At 43.3% G+C, this 11602-nt stretch overlaps 2 protein-coding genes across 2 annotated transcripts; one reads left to right on the forward strand and one right to left on the reverse strand.

The window, feature by feature from the left end:
• Window positions 1-1403: 1403 nt before the first annotated feature.
• LOC103699734 (nod factor hydrolase protein 1-like) lies at window positions 1404-3949 on the forward strand. The gene is made up of 2 exons (XM_008781737.4): window positions 1404-2850; window positions 3669-3949. The coding sequence occupies exons 1-2, from the start codon at window positions 1647-1649 to the stop codon at window positions 3689-3691; spliced, it is 1227 nt and encodes a 408-aa protein (XP_008779959.2). The 5' UTR covers window positions 1404-1646; the 3' UTR covers window positions 3692-3949.
• Window positions 3950-10756: 6807 nt separating this feature from the next.
• Window positions 10757-11602, reverse strand: LOC120110614. Its single transcript, XM_039126117.1, has 2 exons — window positions 11090-11602; window positions 10757-10982 (listed from the first exon to the last, which is right to left on the reverse strand). The coding sequence occupies exons 1-2, from the start codon at window positions 11496-11498 to the stop codon at window positions 10948-10950; spliced, it is 444 nt and encodes a 147-aa protein (XP_038982045.1). The 5' UTR covers window positions 11499-11602; the 3' UTR covers window positions 10757-10947.

An 11602-nucleotide genomic window follows, 5' to 3' on the forward strand; every position in this document is an offset into this window, starting at 1 on the left:
CTTTAAGTTTAGTACGGGCGGCCACATCCTTGGCCACCCATTCCGCCGGAATCCGGCGGCCAAAACTGCGGGCGATCAACGCCCGACCCTCCCACACCTGCCGAGCCGCCTCTATCGGCTCCTCCGGAGGCCGCAAGACGTCCGGAAAGCGGCGACTCAGGCGATCCACTTCCTCGGCCGTGGGCCAGTGGGTAACCCACGGCCCTGGCCTCGACCAGGCCGCAGGGCGCACCCCACGACCCGATGGCTTACCGTTGCCTCTCGCTTCCTTCGTCTCCTTCGCCACCGGCTGCTTCCCCTTCCAGTCCATGTTGCAGTCGCTCACCTGAAAAACAGAGGTTAATCAAAACCAAGAAAGAGACGAGTTACCAGGTGTCCCTCCCGGCTAGGGCCAGCCGTAAAGGTCTGCACTCTCGGCCAGAAGCTTTGATAGCAAGCTACCGCAGGCCCGGTCCCCCCAGGCGCCGGCGATCTCCCTCAAGGCTTCCTCCCTGGAGACAGGCCCCCCTACTGCTCGGCCACTTGTTGACTACCGACTCCCCGATCTAGCTGAGGAAGTCGAAGATGCTCAGTGGGATTCAGAAACCCCGTTCTCTCAACCCCAGCCGTCGTGTGCACCACGCTGACCTGCCGGAGCACCAAGTTCCCCGACCGAGTGCCTCACGAACACCGCAGATTAAAAACTAGCCGTTGGGTTCTCTCTCTCTACTCCAGAGTTTCTCTCACTAACTCTGATACGAATTCGTAGCGCTCTTTTGACACCATCACCGGCTACATCTTCTCATGATTTGCGCAGAGACACATTTTTTATGCCTATCACGAAGAAAATACATGCAAGGTGATGTAGCTTTAACCAATATCATATCCTTATATTTCTTATTTCTTTCATTGGCATTTCTCTTATATTTGTGTGATTTTGTATATATATATATATATATATATATATATATAAAGATATTATTGTTATATATTTCTGAAAAAGATTAAAATAATATTTCTATGACTATTATGTTTTTATTTGGTATTTTTTGCTATCGTTGAATTAAAGTTCCTCCGCCGGCCAGCCAGTTCATATGAAATTAGAGGCTTGCTCTCCGGATAAGATCAAGGAAGGGTATGAATGAGGACAGAAGAGACATGTCATTAACGGAAAAGGATGTGTTCTAGAAGCCGATTGGGCGAAGGTGGACATCAAGCTGTAGCGCTGAAAAATTACTTCAAAAATGGCGCCTCTTGACCTGGTGGAGGTGGATGAAACTTAAGTCCTAGAAGCAACAAGTCAACCGCAAATAGGAGTCAGCTGATGAATACTTATGTTTCGATGAACATATGAGAGAATTCCAAGCCCACAATGAGACCAAACATCCCCTTCGCCAGTAGACTCACGGAGAGGTGGAGGTCGCACCCCTCCATTAGCAATCATCACCAACGTGCGTTCAACTCCAAACATGAGACTCCAAAATTGACCAACTCCCTCTCACCTTGTTCCGACTAAAATTCAACAGCTCCAACGAAGGAGAAGGAGTAGCCGCCCAAATAAAATACTCATCGGGCAAAGCCTTTCGTTGTCACCGGAGCTCCGCCTCTTCCTATAAGACAGCCTCACCTTTTATGACCATCAAAAAGTTCGCCCTTTTTCTCCCACCATGGCTTCGGGATTCATAGCTTTCCTCATCCTAACCATTTCCTCCTTCCCCTTCATCTCCAGAGCAGGAGCTTATAGGGCTGCACCGGCTGCAAGCCCCTCTTCGCCGGCTGGTCCTCCCGTCCGGGTTCCGGCCTGTGTCCCATCTGCAGCCATGGCCCCCGTCCCTCTCCCATCGTCGGCCATCAAAGCGGGCTACTGGCCCTCGGGACTCAACTCCACCTCCCCACCCTCCTCGATCAACCTCTCCTACTTCACCCACATCTACTACGCCTTTGTCGAACTAGATAACACCTCCTTTGAACTCGTCGTCACCCCCTCCGACGCAGGCATGCTCGCCGACTTCACGGCCACCCTCCACGCTCACGATCCCCCAATCAAAGCCATGCTCTCCATCGGCGGCGGTGGCGGCGGAGGCGACACCTTCGCCAACATGGCCACCAACTGCTCCACCCGCTCCGCCTTCATTAGATCTACCATCGCCGTCGCCCGCGAGTACAACCTCGACGGCCTTGACCTCGACTGGGAGTTCCCGGCGAACCCGGAGAAAATGGCCAGCCTCGGCGACCTCTTCATGGAATGGCGCGACGCAATCTCTCGCGAAGCGGCCGAGACTGGCCGACCGAGCCTGTTGCTCACGTCAGCCGTGTACTTCGCGTCGCACTTCTTCCTCCCAGGCGACACACCGAGATCTTATCCGGCCGATCAGATGGCGGTCAGTCTGGACTGGATCAACGCTATGTGCTACGACTACCATGGCTCCTGGAACACGTCGGAGACTGGGGCGCCTGCGGCGCTGTACGACCCAAACAGCAACGTGAGCACGAGCTATGGACTCACGTCGTGGGTGGAGGCTGGGATTCCACCGACGAAGGTGGTGATGGGTTTGCCATTATATGGCCGGACGTGGAAGCTCAAGGATCCGGCAGACCACGGCATCGGCGCACCGGCAGTAGGGCTCGGACCGGGAACTGATGGGGTGATGTTGTACTCGGAGGTGGTGGATTTTAACACGGAAAACAACGCGACCCAAGTGGATGATGAAATAACGGTGTCTGTGTATTCTTACGCCGGGACGAGTTGGATCGGCTACGATAACCCGTGGTCGGTGACGAGGAAGATAGACTTCGCGCAGGAGCACGGCCTCGGCGGGTACTTCTTTTGGGCGGTCGGATACGACAAGGATTGGAGCATCTCTCGACGAGGTACACAAACGCAAGGCGACAAATGCCCTTTTCAATTTTACAATTTGTATTGGAAATATTATTCTACGTTGTGCAGAGATGGTAGGTTTTTTTTTTTATATGAATAACTTTTTAAAAATTTAAATTTATGTAAATACCTTTTTAAATTTTATATTTATTTTTATACTCTCATAAAATACTTTTTTTGCACAAATACCTCTAATATTACCGTTCTTCTAACACCATTAATTAAACAATATTTATTTTAATTAAAAATAAAATAAATTTATGAAATTACTTTTTTGTTTTCCATCGTGATCGTTTTATAAATATTTCTTTTTATACATCTACCTATTAAAGATATTTTAGTTATTTTAATTTGAAACTCTTAATTTTTTAACAGAATTAGATGGTTTCAGTATATATGCAAAAATAAGGATAAAAAAGGGGTAGAATAGCAAAATAAGAGTTTTATAAAAGTATACATTCAAATATTAATTTTGGAAAGGTATACATGAAAAATTTTATAATTAGAAGAGTATTCATATAAAAAAACCCTTTTTTTTGTCTCTAGCTCTTGAGAACTTGCCATCGTGCCCATAAATTGCACCTATATTTGATACATTGAGAAAAATTCTGTGATCTACTCGTGTCCCTCAATTTTAGCTATCAACTGTTTGTTTCTTTTACTAATTTTAGTAGACATGTGTCGATGATCAGGGTTAAGATATGCTTAATGGTGGGATTAGCGGCTGACATCTAATCTAGCACCGTTGTGTCGATGGCTTGTAACCCATCTCTCTTTTTATGCACTAACTCGTAGCGTTTGTTGTTGGCAGCATGGGATGCATGGCAGAGTTGAGAGACGGCCTTCCTTCCGCATCTTCTTCAGCCATTGTTCTCTCTCTCCATTGGCTTGATGTAAGAAGTATTTATTTGCTTAACTTTGGCTTTACCCCATACGTATCTTTGTTTCAATCTCTTTTAATAAAAGAACTTTGTGCGGTGCCAAAAAAATAAAAATTATGATTTATGCTTGGAAATTGAGTTACAATTTTTCAAAAATTCTGAAGGGTTCCAACCCTACATCCTACTTTATACTTGGGTCTCCTCTTCTCTCTACCTAAACCGACATCCAAGCTAAACCTAACAATATGAAATATGCATACTAAGAAACAGAGGCTTAAAACAAAAGGTTTACACCCTTTGGCATCAAACTCTACCCCATGCCTCAAATAGCAAGTGGTGATACCATCCATCCATACTAATATTTGGTGATAATTAGATCACAAAAGTCCACCATGCAACATTGAGACAAGAGTGTCTCTTTCATGCTACAGAAGGATTCATCTTTCTTTGCACAAATCTACCTCTAGATCATCTGCTTGTTTTGAGATTTCTACCAACGGATGAATGACAAAGTTTGGAGTGGTTTGAGATTTGCGCAATGAGTGATCCAACAATAATTTTGTATGATGAGGATTAATCATTCTTTCGCGCGAAATAGAAAAGAAAAATAATATTAAGTGACCCACAATGAAGTACTTAGCAAGTATTTAACATTGTTTCTCTGAATCTTAGCACACCAAAGTTCATCTTTGAATTTCTCAAATTAACCATGTGTAAAACTAAGGACCGTACAGTACTCTCTCCAACATGGCTTGTGAGTACATAGCCTTCTTCCCTTTAGCAACCCTCTTTTTTCTCCTCCTACCTGCCATGAGCAACTCTTACGGTGTTGGATCGTCCACAAGCCCCTTTGTTCCCTCTATTCCACTAAAGCCAACCCTGGTTCGGCCCCTCTTCTTAGCAATCGAAGCCGCCTGCCGACGTACCTATTACCACTCCTTTCCCTCCTTCGTCCATTGATCTCCCCTACTTCGCTCACATATTCTATGCTTTTGCCCAACTAAATGATACCTTCTTTGAACTCATCATCACCCCCTTAAATGTTGACTGTGAGGATATGTATGGATATACATTTAGTCCTACATCGACTATGGACTATGCAGATTTTGAATATATATATATAGGACTCGGCGAACCCAGCAGTGTTCCATGTAGGCCGACACAGCTCCTTCCAATGGAGAGAGATATGCTCTCGAGCCCCCTTGGCAATCCCGGAAATCAGCTGGGAGATTGAAGATGGAAGAGCCATGGATGCCTTGAGCGACTGCTGGCTAACTGAGGTACCATTGAGTAGATGGCCTACTTTCGTTGACCCCGACGAGTTAGAGGGATGTAGAGTCCATGACTTGCTTGCCCCAGGAGAGCGAGCAGTTGGCAGAGAGGGTGTTGGCGGTGCCGATCCCGACAAGCGAGACGGAGGATAGGAGGGTGTGACGCAGCACTGGCAAATCAGAGGTGCGGACTCAGGATCTCCTAAGGTTGATCAAGAGGCCTGCAGCACGGCAAATCGAGGGGAGATGAATTTGGCAGCTACACCTTCACCCCCGAGTGGCTCTGTTTATCTGAAAGGTTGCATGGAGATGTCTGCCCACTAAGGGGTGCTAGCTCGGCGGGGGATGGACATCTCCATGGGATGTAGGGTATGTCAGGAGGCAGAAGAGACTATCCACCATATTCTTTTCAGCTGCCAGCGGGCTAATCGGATCTGGGAGTGTGTGCCGACTTTCGTCGCCTACATCCATGATAGTCATCGATGAAGGATTTTCTAATATTCCTAGCAGAGTCCTCTCGGCGACCTAGACTTATGAAGTAGGAGATTAGAGCAACTTATTTAGCATACTATTGTTGGCTAGATAGGAATGTCCAAGTATTTGAGGAGAGTGGAGCACCCCCAAGAGTGGTGGCAGATAGAGCCCTACTCCTAGTGGCGGAGGTCCTTGTTATTACTGCGTCGTCGTGTCTTGGGTTGGCCAGAAAAATCTGGAGCTCTCACTGTGCTCTAGCAGCGCCCAAGCTCATGCTTATATCCTGGGAGCCCCCACCTCCTGGTTTCCTCAAGGTGAACTTCGACGGAAGTGTCAAAGAGGATGGCCGCTATGGCATCGGCTTCATCATCAGGGATCAGTAGGCCCGGCTAGTGGCGGCTGGGGGTCGGCGCATCTTCGAGCAGACTATTGCGAGCTCTGAGGTCCGGGCAACCTGGGAGGGGGCCTTCTATGCTAGACAGGTGCTGGGGGCCGACAACATCCTGCTTGAGGGGGACTCCACTATGGTGATGAGGGGATCATGGGGCCCAGGGGTGCCGCCAGGGGGATGCAGTTGCTGCATAATACCCGTCGTCTGCTACGTGAATGTGTCGCATTTCGGGCCACCCACATCTTTAGAGAGGCCAATAGCGCTACAGATTGGATGGCATCCTACGCGGCTCATCCTTCCAAAGATTTTATTTGGAAGACCTACGACTCTATATTGCCTTCCTTGCATTCTATTTTATTGTCTGACTTCTTGGGTTGTGCCCACACATGGTGTGGGTGAGCTGCCAATATACCAAAAAAAAAGAATGTATGTATAAGAGCAAAGAACCCAAATAATATATTCTGACTAGCATTTTTGGATGAAGTATTGGATTGATACAAAATGGTATTAGAATGGAATGGGCCTATGGCCCATGTAGACTAACATTTTTGGGTAAAGTCTTGGGTTGTTACAAAATGGTATTAGAGTGGAATGGGCCCATGGCCCATGTGGACCATAAGCTAATTTTGGTGTTTGTGAGTAAATTTAAATGGATTTGGACTCGTTTAGCCTGGTGATAATATCAAAGCTTAAACATGAGAGGAGGACAAAGAGTATGCCTGTAGCCTGCGAGGCCCATGTGGACCATAAGCTATTTGAACCATTTGTGATTGAATTTAAATGAATTTGGGCTCGTTTAGCCTGGTGATAATATCAAAGCTTAAACAGAAGGGGAAGGAGAAGAGGATGCCTGTACCGCCAATTTCATTGCCACATTCTACACCTCGCAACCCTCCTATCAGGACTATGCTCCCTATCGGTAGTGGCCATGGCAGGACCATGCTCCCCACTGGGTGGCCATAGCAACCCTACACGCTCGCACCCAGGTCCTCACATACTTTCCCCATTTAAGCCCTAACATCCTCGTCAGGCTAGGGGTCCAAATCAATTCAAATCTAATCACAGGCACCACGATTGACCTGTGGTTTGACCCATAGTTAGCCTCAATGAGCCCGTGTTGCAGTACTTCCTAGTCCACATGGGCATGGTTTGATGGAATGATTAACTTAATGAATTATAAATCATACCTTGATTCGCTAAATCCATCCGGATTAAACTTTGGAATGCGTGCGCAACCTCGATCACCGATGATCTGACTAAGGATTAGCGAGAGATCTTCTGGAGAGAGAGCTCTTAATGCATGTATTAGAGAAGGGGTCTGACAGGCTATTTATAGCCCTCTCCAGGGACCAAACGCCGTGATTAGTTACACACGTGAAGAGTCACCCCCCATCAAGGCAACCTTTCACTGCCGTGCAATTACCTTAATGCCCTTGTGATGATCAGGATTTACGAAATTCAAGGGACACTTGTCAAACGTGGGTTCTAATTAAACGAGATCAGGGTTTAATTAAAACGGGATCCAACATTCTCCCACTTGGGCCATATTGACGCCATTTGTCAATGTGGGCCACATCTTGACGAGATCCCAACATTCTCCCACTTGGACCATATTGACAAGTGAAATATCCTTAGCACTTGAATGTTATAATCTTTATACGCGTGTTCTTTCTATCATGATATCAATTTGGACAAACTTTATGTTTGATTACTTTGAGAATAATAATACGAACCATGGCGGAAATAACACCTATTTGATCGGCGTATAACCTTCCATGATCACTATATTACTAAACCATCATAACCAAACCCCTATGAATGAACTTCTCATAAAATCCATTCTTTGGTCACCATTTCTGCTACCATAATATGCATAAACCACATGAATTCATTAAAGCAGAAAATATAATAAATGTGATTTACAACCATCTGAAATGTGCACAATAATACATCAATTAATTTATACAGAAAAGGCCCATTTGACCGACATGCTCCTTATGCAATCCCGGGGCTATTGCTTTGGTCAAAGGATCTGCCAACATAAGCACAGTATTGATGTATTGAACTGAAACTTTATGGTCATCACATTTTTCTTTTATAACAAGATATTTCACCTCCATGTGCTTATTTCCATTGGATATCTTGTTATTCTTTATTGAGGAAACTGCTGCTAAATTATCACAATATAATTTTATGGGCCTTGAAATAGTGTCCACGATCTGTAGGCCCATGATAAAGTTCCTCAACCAAATAGCCTGTGTAACTGCATCATAGCATGCTAATAACTCAGCTTCCATTGTTGAAGCAGCTGTCATTTTTTGCTTCGAACTCTTCCACGAGACTGCACCACCATCTAGTAGAAAGATATAACCTGATGTTGATTTTCTACTATCTGGACATCCCGCAAAGTCTGAGTCTGAGTATCCAACTATCTCCAAGAGATCGGATTTGTTGTATGTGAGCATATAATCTTGAGTTCCTTAAAGATATCTCAATACTTTCTTTGCAGCTCTCCAATGTTCCATTCCTAGATTAGCTTGAAATCTCCCCAGTAATCCCACAACATATGCTATATCAGGTCTGGTACAGACTTGAGCATACATTAAAGTCCCAACTAGTGAAGCATATGGAAATGCTTTCATATGCTCCCTTTCAATTTCATTCCTCGGAGATTGTGATTGGCTCAACTTTTCACCTTTAGTAATAGGCACTGGACTTGGTTTGGAATTTTCCATACCAAATCTCTCCAACATTTTCTTAATGTAGGCTTTTTGAGATAGACAAACTTTTCCCTTAGATCTATCTCTATGAACCTCAATGCCGATGACATATGAGGCTTCACCCATATCCTTGATATCAAAATTACTGGAGAGAAATTGCTTAGTCTCCCTAAGCAATGCCAAATCACTACTAGCAAGCAAAATGTCATCTACATATAGGACTAGAAAAATAAATCGACTCCCACTGATCTTAAGATAAATACATCTATCAACAACGTTTTCTACAAAGCCAAATGTAGAAATGACGTTATTGAACTTAAGATACCACTGTCGGGATGATTGCTTGAGTCCATATATAGACTTATTTAGCTTGCAAACTTTTTGACTCTGACCTTCTGAAACAAAACCTTCAGGTTGTTTCATGTAAACTTCTTCCTCTAAATCTCCATTAAGAAATGCAGTTCTCACATCCATTTGGTGCAGCTCTAAGTCAAAATGAGCCACCAAAGCCATAATTATCCTTAAAGAATCCTTCTTTGAAACTGAAGAGAAGGTTTCATGATAATCAATACCCTCCTTTTGAGTAAATCCTTTGGCAACAAGTCTGGCCTTATGTCGCTCTACCTTGCCTTTGGAGTCTCTTTTGGTTTTAAAAACCCATTTGCAGCGTACTGCAGTAGCTCCAGGAGGTAGTTCAACTAGATTCCAAACATTATTTTTAGCCATAGAATCTATCTCATCTTTCATAGCATCTAGCCATTTGGAGGAATTTACTGAACTTATGGCTTGTGAGAAATTTATTGGATCATCTATATTTCCAATGTCATAATCATTTTCTTGAAGATATACTATATAATCTGGTGGAATTGGAGATCTCCTTACCCTTGATGACCTTCTTAAAGTTGCTTCTTGATCCACTGGTTCTATAGGTGGAGGAGCAACATTCTCAGTGATAACTGGCACAGATTCAAGTGGAACATTAATAGTAGACTCATCCTCCTCCAAATCATTATTAATGATAGGTAGAGGAATCATTGGCTGCTTATTTGAATTTTGCACACCATACGGAGTTTGCTTTTCCTCAAAATTAATTTCTTGAGGTTTTATACTCCCACTGATTTGGTCATTTTCAAGGAATCTAGCATTTCTTGTCTCCACAATCCTCAAAGTATGATTAGGACAATAAAATCTGTATCCCTTGGACTTTTCTGGATAACCAATAAAATAACAACTAATGGTTCTAAAGTCCAACTTTTTCTCTTGTGGGTTGTACACCCTTGCCTCAGCTTGACACCCCCAAATGTGTAGATGTCTTAAACTAGGTTTCCTACCTGTCCAAACTTCATAGGGTGTTTTTGGGACAGCTTTAGTAGGAACCCTGTTTAAAATATACGCAGCGGTTTTTAAGGCATCACCCCATAGAGAAATTGGGAGAGTTGAGTGACTAATCATACTTCTTACCATCTCCATTAATGTTCGGTTTCTTCTTTCCGCAACTCCATTTTGATCAGGAGTACCAGGCATAGTATATTGTGCAACTATACCTTGCTCTTGAAGAAATCGAGCAAATGGACCTAAATGTTGTCCAGTTTCAGTATACCTACCGTAGTATTCACCACCTCTATCTGATCTCACAACTTTAATCTTTTTATCAAGTTGTAACTCTACCTTTGTTTTGAAAAGCTTAAAGGCATTTAATGCCTCAGCCTTATCATACAATAAGTAGAGATACCCATAGCGTGAGTAATCATCAATAAAGGTGATAAAATATTTATGACCAGTAAAACATTGGGTCGAAAAAGGCCCACATATATCTGTATGTATGAGATCCAATAAATTTGTGCTTCTTATGGCACCTTTCTTAAACTTGTTAGTCTGCTTTCCCTTGATGCAGTCTAAACAAGTTTCAAAATCACCATAGTCAAGAGTTGGTAAAATTTCATCATTTACTAATCTCTTGATTCTTTTTATGGAGATATGACCTAACCTTTGGTGCCATAACATAGAGAAATTTTCGTTTATCATGCTACGTTTTAATCCATAATGTTCTTTATTTTGCAGGGATAAAAGGGATAGTTCAAAGGATGTATCAAGGTCTAATTTAAATAAACCATCCTCTAACAAGCAATTACCAACAATAATATTATTCAAGGAAAGGTTTACAAATGACCGTCCAAATAAAACGGTATATCCAAAAGAAACAAGTTTTGAAATAGATATTAGGTTTCTAGAAAATCCAGGTACAAAAAAGGTATTTTCTAGGTACAAAATATGGCCAGTCTTTAAGGTCAATTTGAACGTTCCAACAGCTTCCACATGTGAACGCATCTTATTTCCCATTATGATGCTTCGCTCACTTTCCGTTGGAATTCTTTTGTTCAACAATCCCTGCAAAGTTTTACATATATGGATAGTAGCACCAGAGTCAATCCACCATGTGTTATGAGGTACATCAATAAAATTTGATTCATAACACACTAAGGAAAGAAAAGTACCTTTCTTTTCGAGCCATTTCTTGTACTTGATGCAGTCCTTTTTCAAATGTCCCTGTTTCCTACAGAAGAAGCACTTTATTTGCCTTTTGTCAGTCACTTTGGCTGACACTTTCATTTTCTTCTTCTTAACAGGAATATGATGACTGGTACCGCCGACCTCTTTATGTCCTTTTCCCTTATGAGAGGTGAGATAAACACTCTCTTGCCTCTCTTGTTTTATTCTCTGCTCCTCATCAACACACATGGCTAGAAGTTGATTCATAGTCCATTTTTCTGTATGTGTGTTGTATGAGATCTTAAATGGTGCATACTCCATAGGCAGAGAATTAAGAACAAAGTGTACAAGAAAAGTCTCTGACATGTCTACTTCCAATGATTTTAATTGGGCAGCGATGTTACGTAATTCCATAATGTGCTCACGTATGCCACCATTATCATTATACTTTAAGGAAGCAAACCTTGATATTAAGGTGCTGGCTAGGGCTTTCTTTGAACTCACAAATTGCTCTTCTA

This window comes from Phoenix dactylifera, chromosome 1 (genome assembly GCF_009389715.1).
Source record: "Phoenix dactylifera cultivar Barhee BC4 chromosome 1, palm_55x_up_171113_PBpolish2nd_filt_p, whole genome shotgun sequence".
Lineage (NCBI taxonomy): Eukaryota > Viridiplantae > Streptophyta > Magnoliopsida > Arecales > Arecaceae > Phoenix > Phoenix dactylifera.

Coding starts and splice junctions, on each gene's coding strand:
- LOC120110614 (XM_039126117.1), bottom strand. CDS start 11,498: ATGGAATTACGTAACATCGCTGCCCAATTAAAATCATTGGAAGTAGAC. Junction 10,983..11,089: donor GAAATGGCTCGAAAAGAAAG/GTACTTTTCTTT, acceptor AAAACTTTGCAG/GGATTGTTGAACAAAAGAAT.
- LOC103699734 (XM_008781737.4), top strand. CDS start 1,647: ATGGCTTCGGGATTCATAGCTTTCCTCATCCTAACCATTTCCTCCTTC. Junction 2,851..3,668: donor TTGGAGCATCTCTCGACGAG/GTACACAAACGC, acceptor TGTTGTTGGCAG/CATGGGATGCATGGCAGAGT.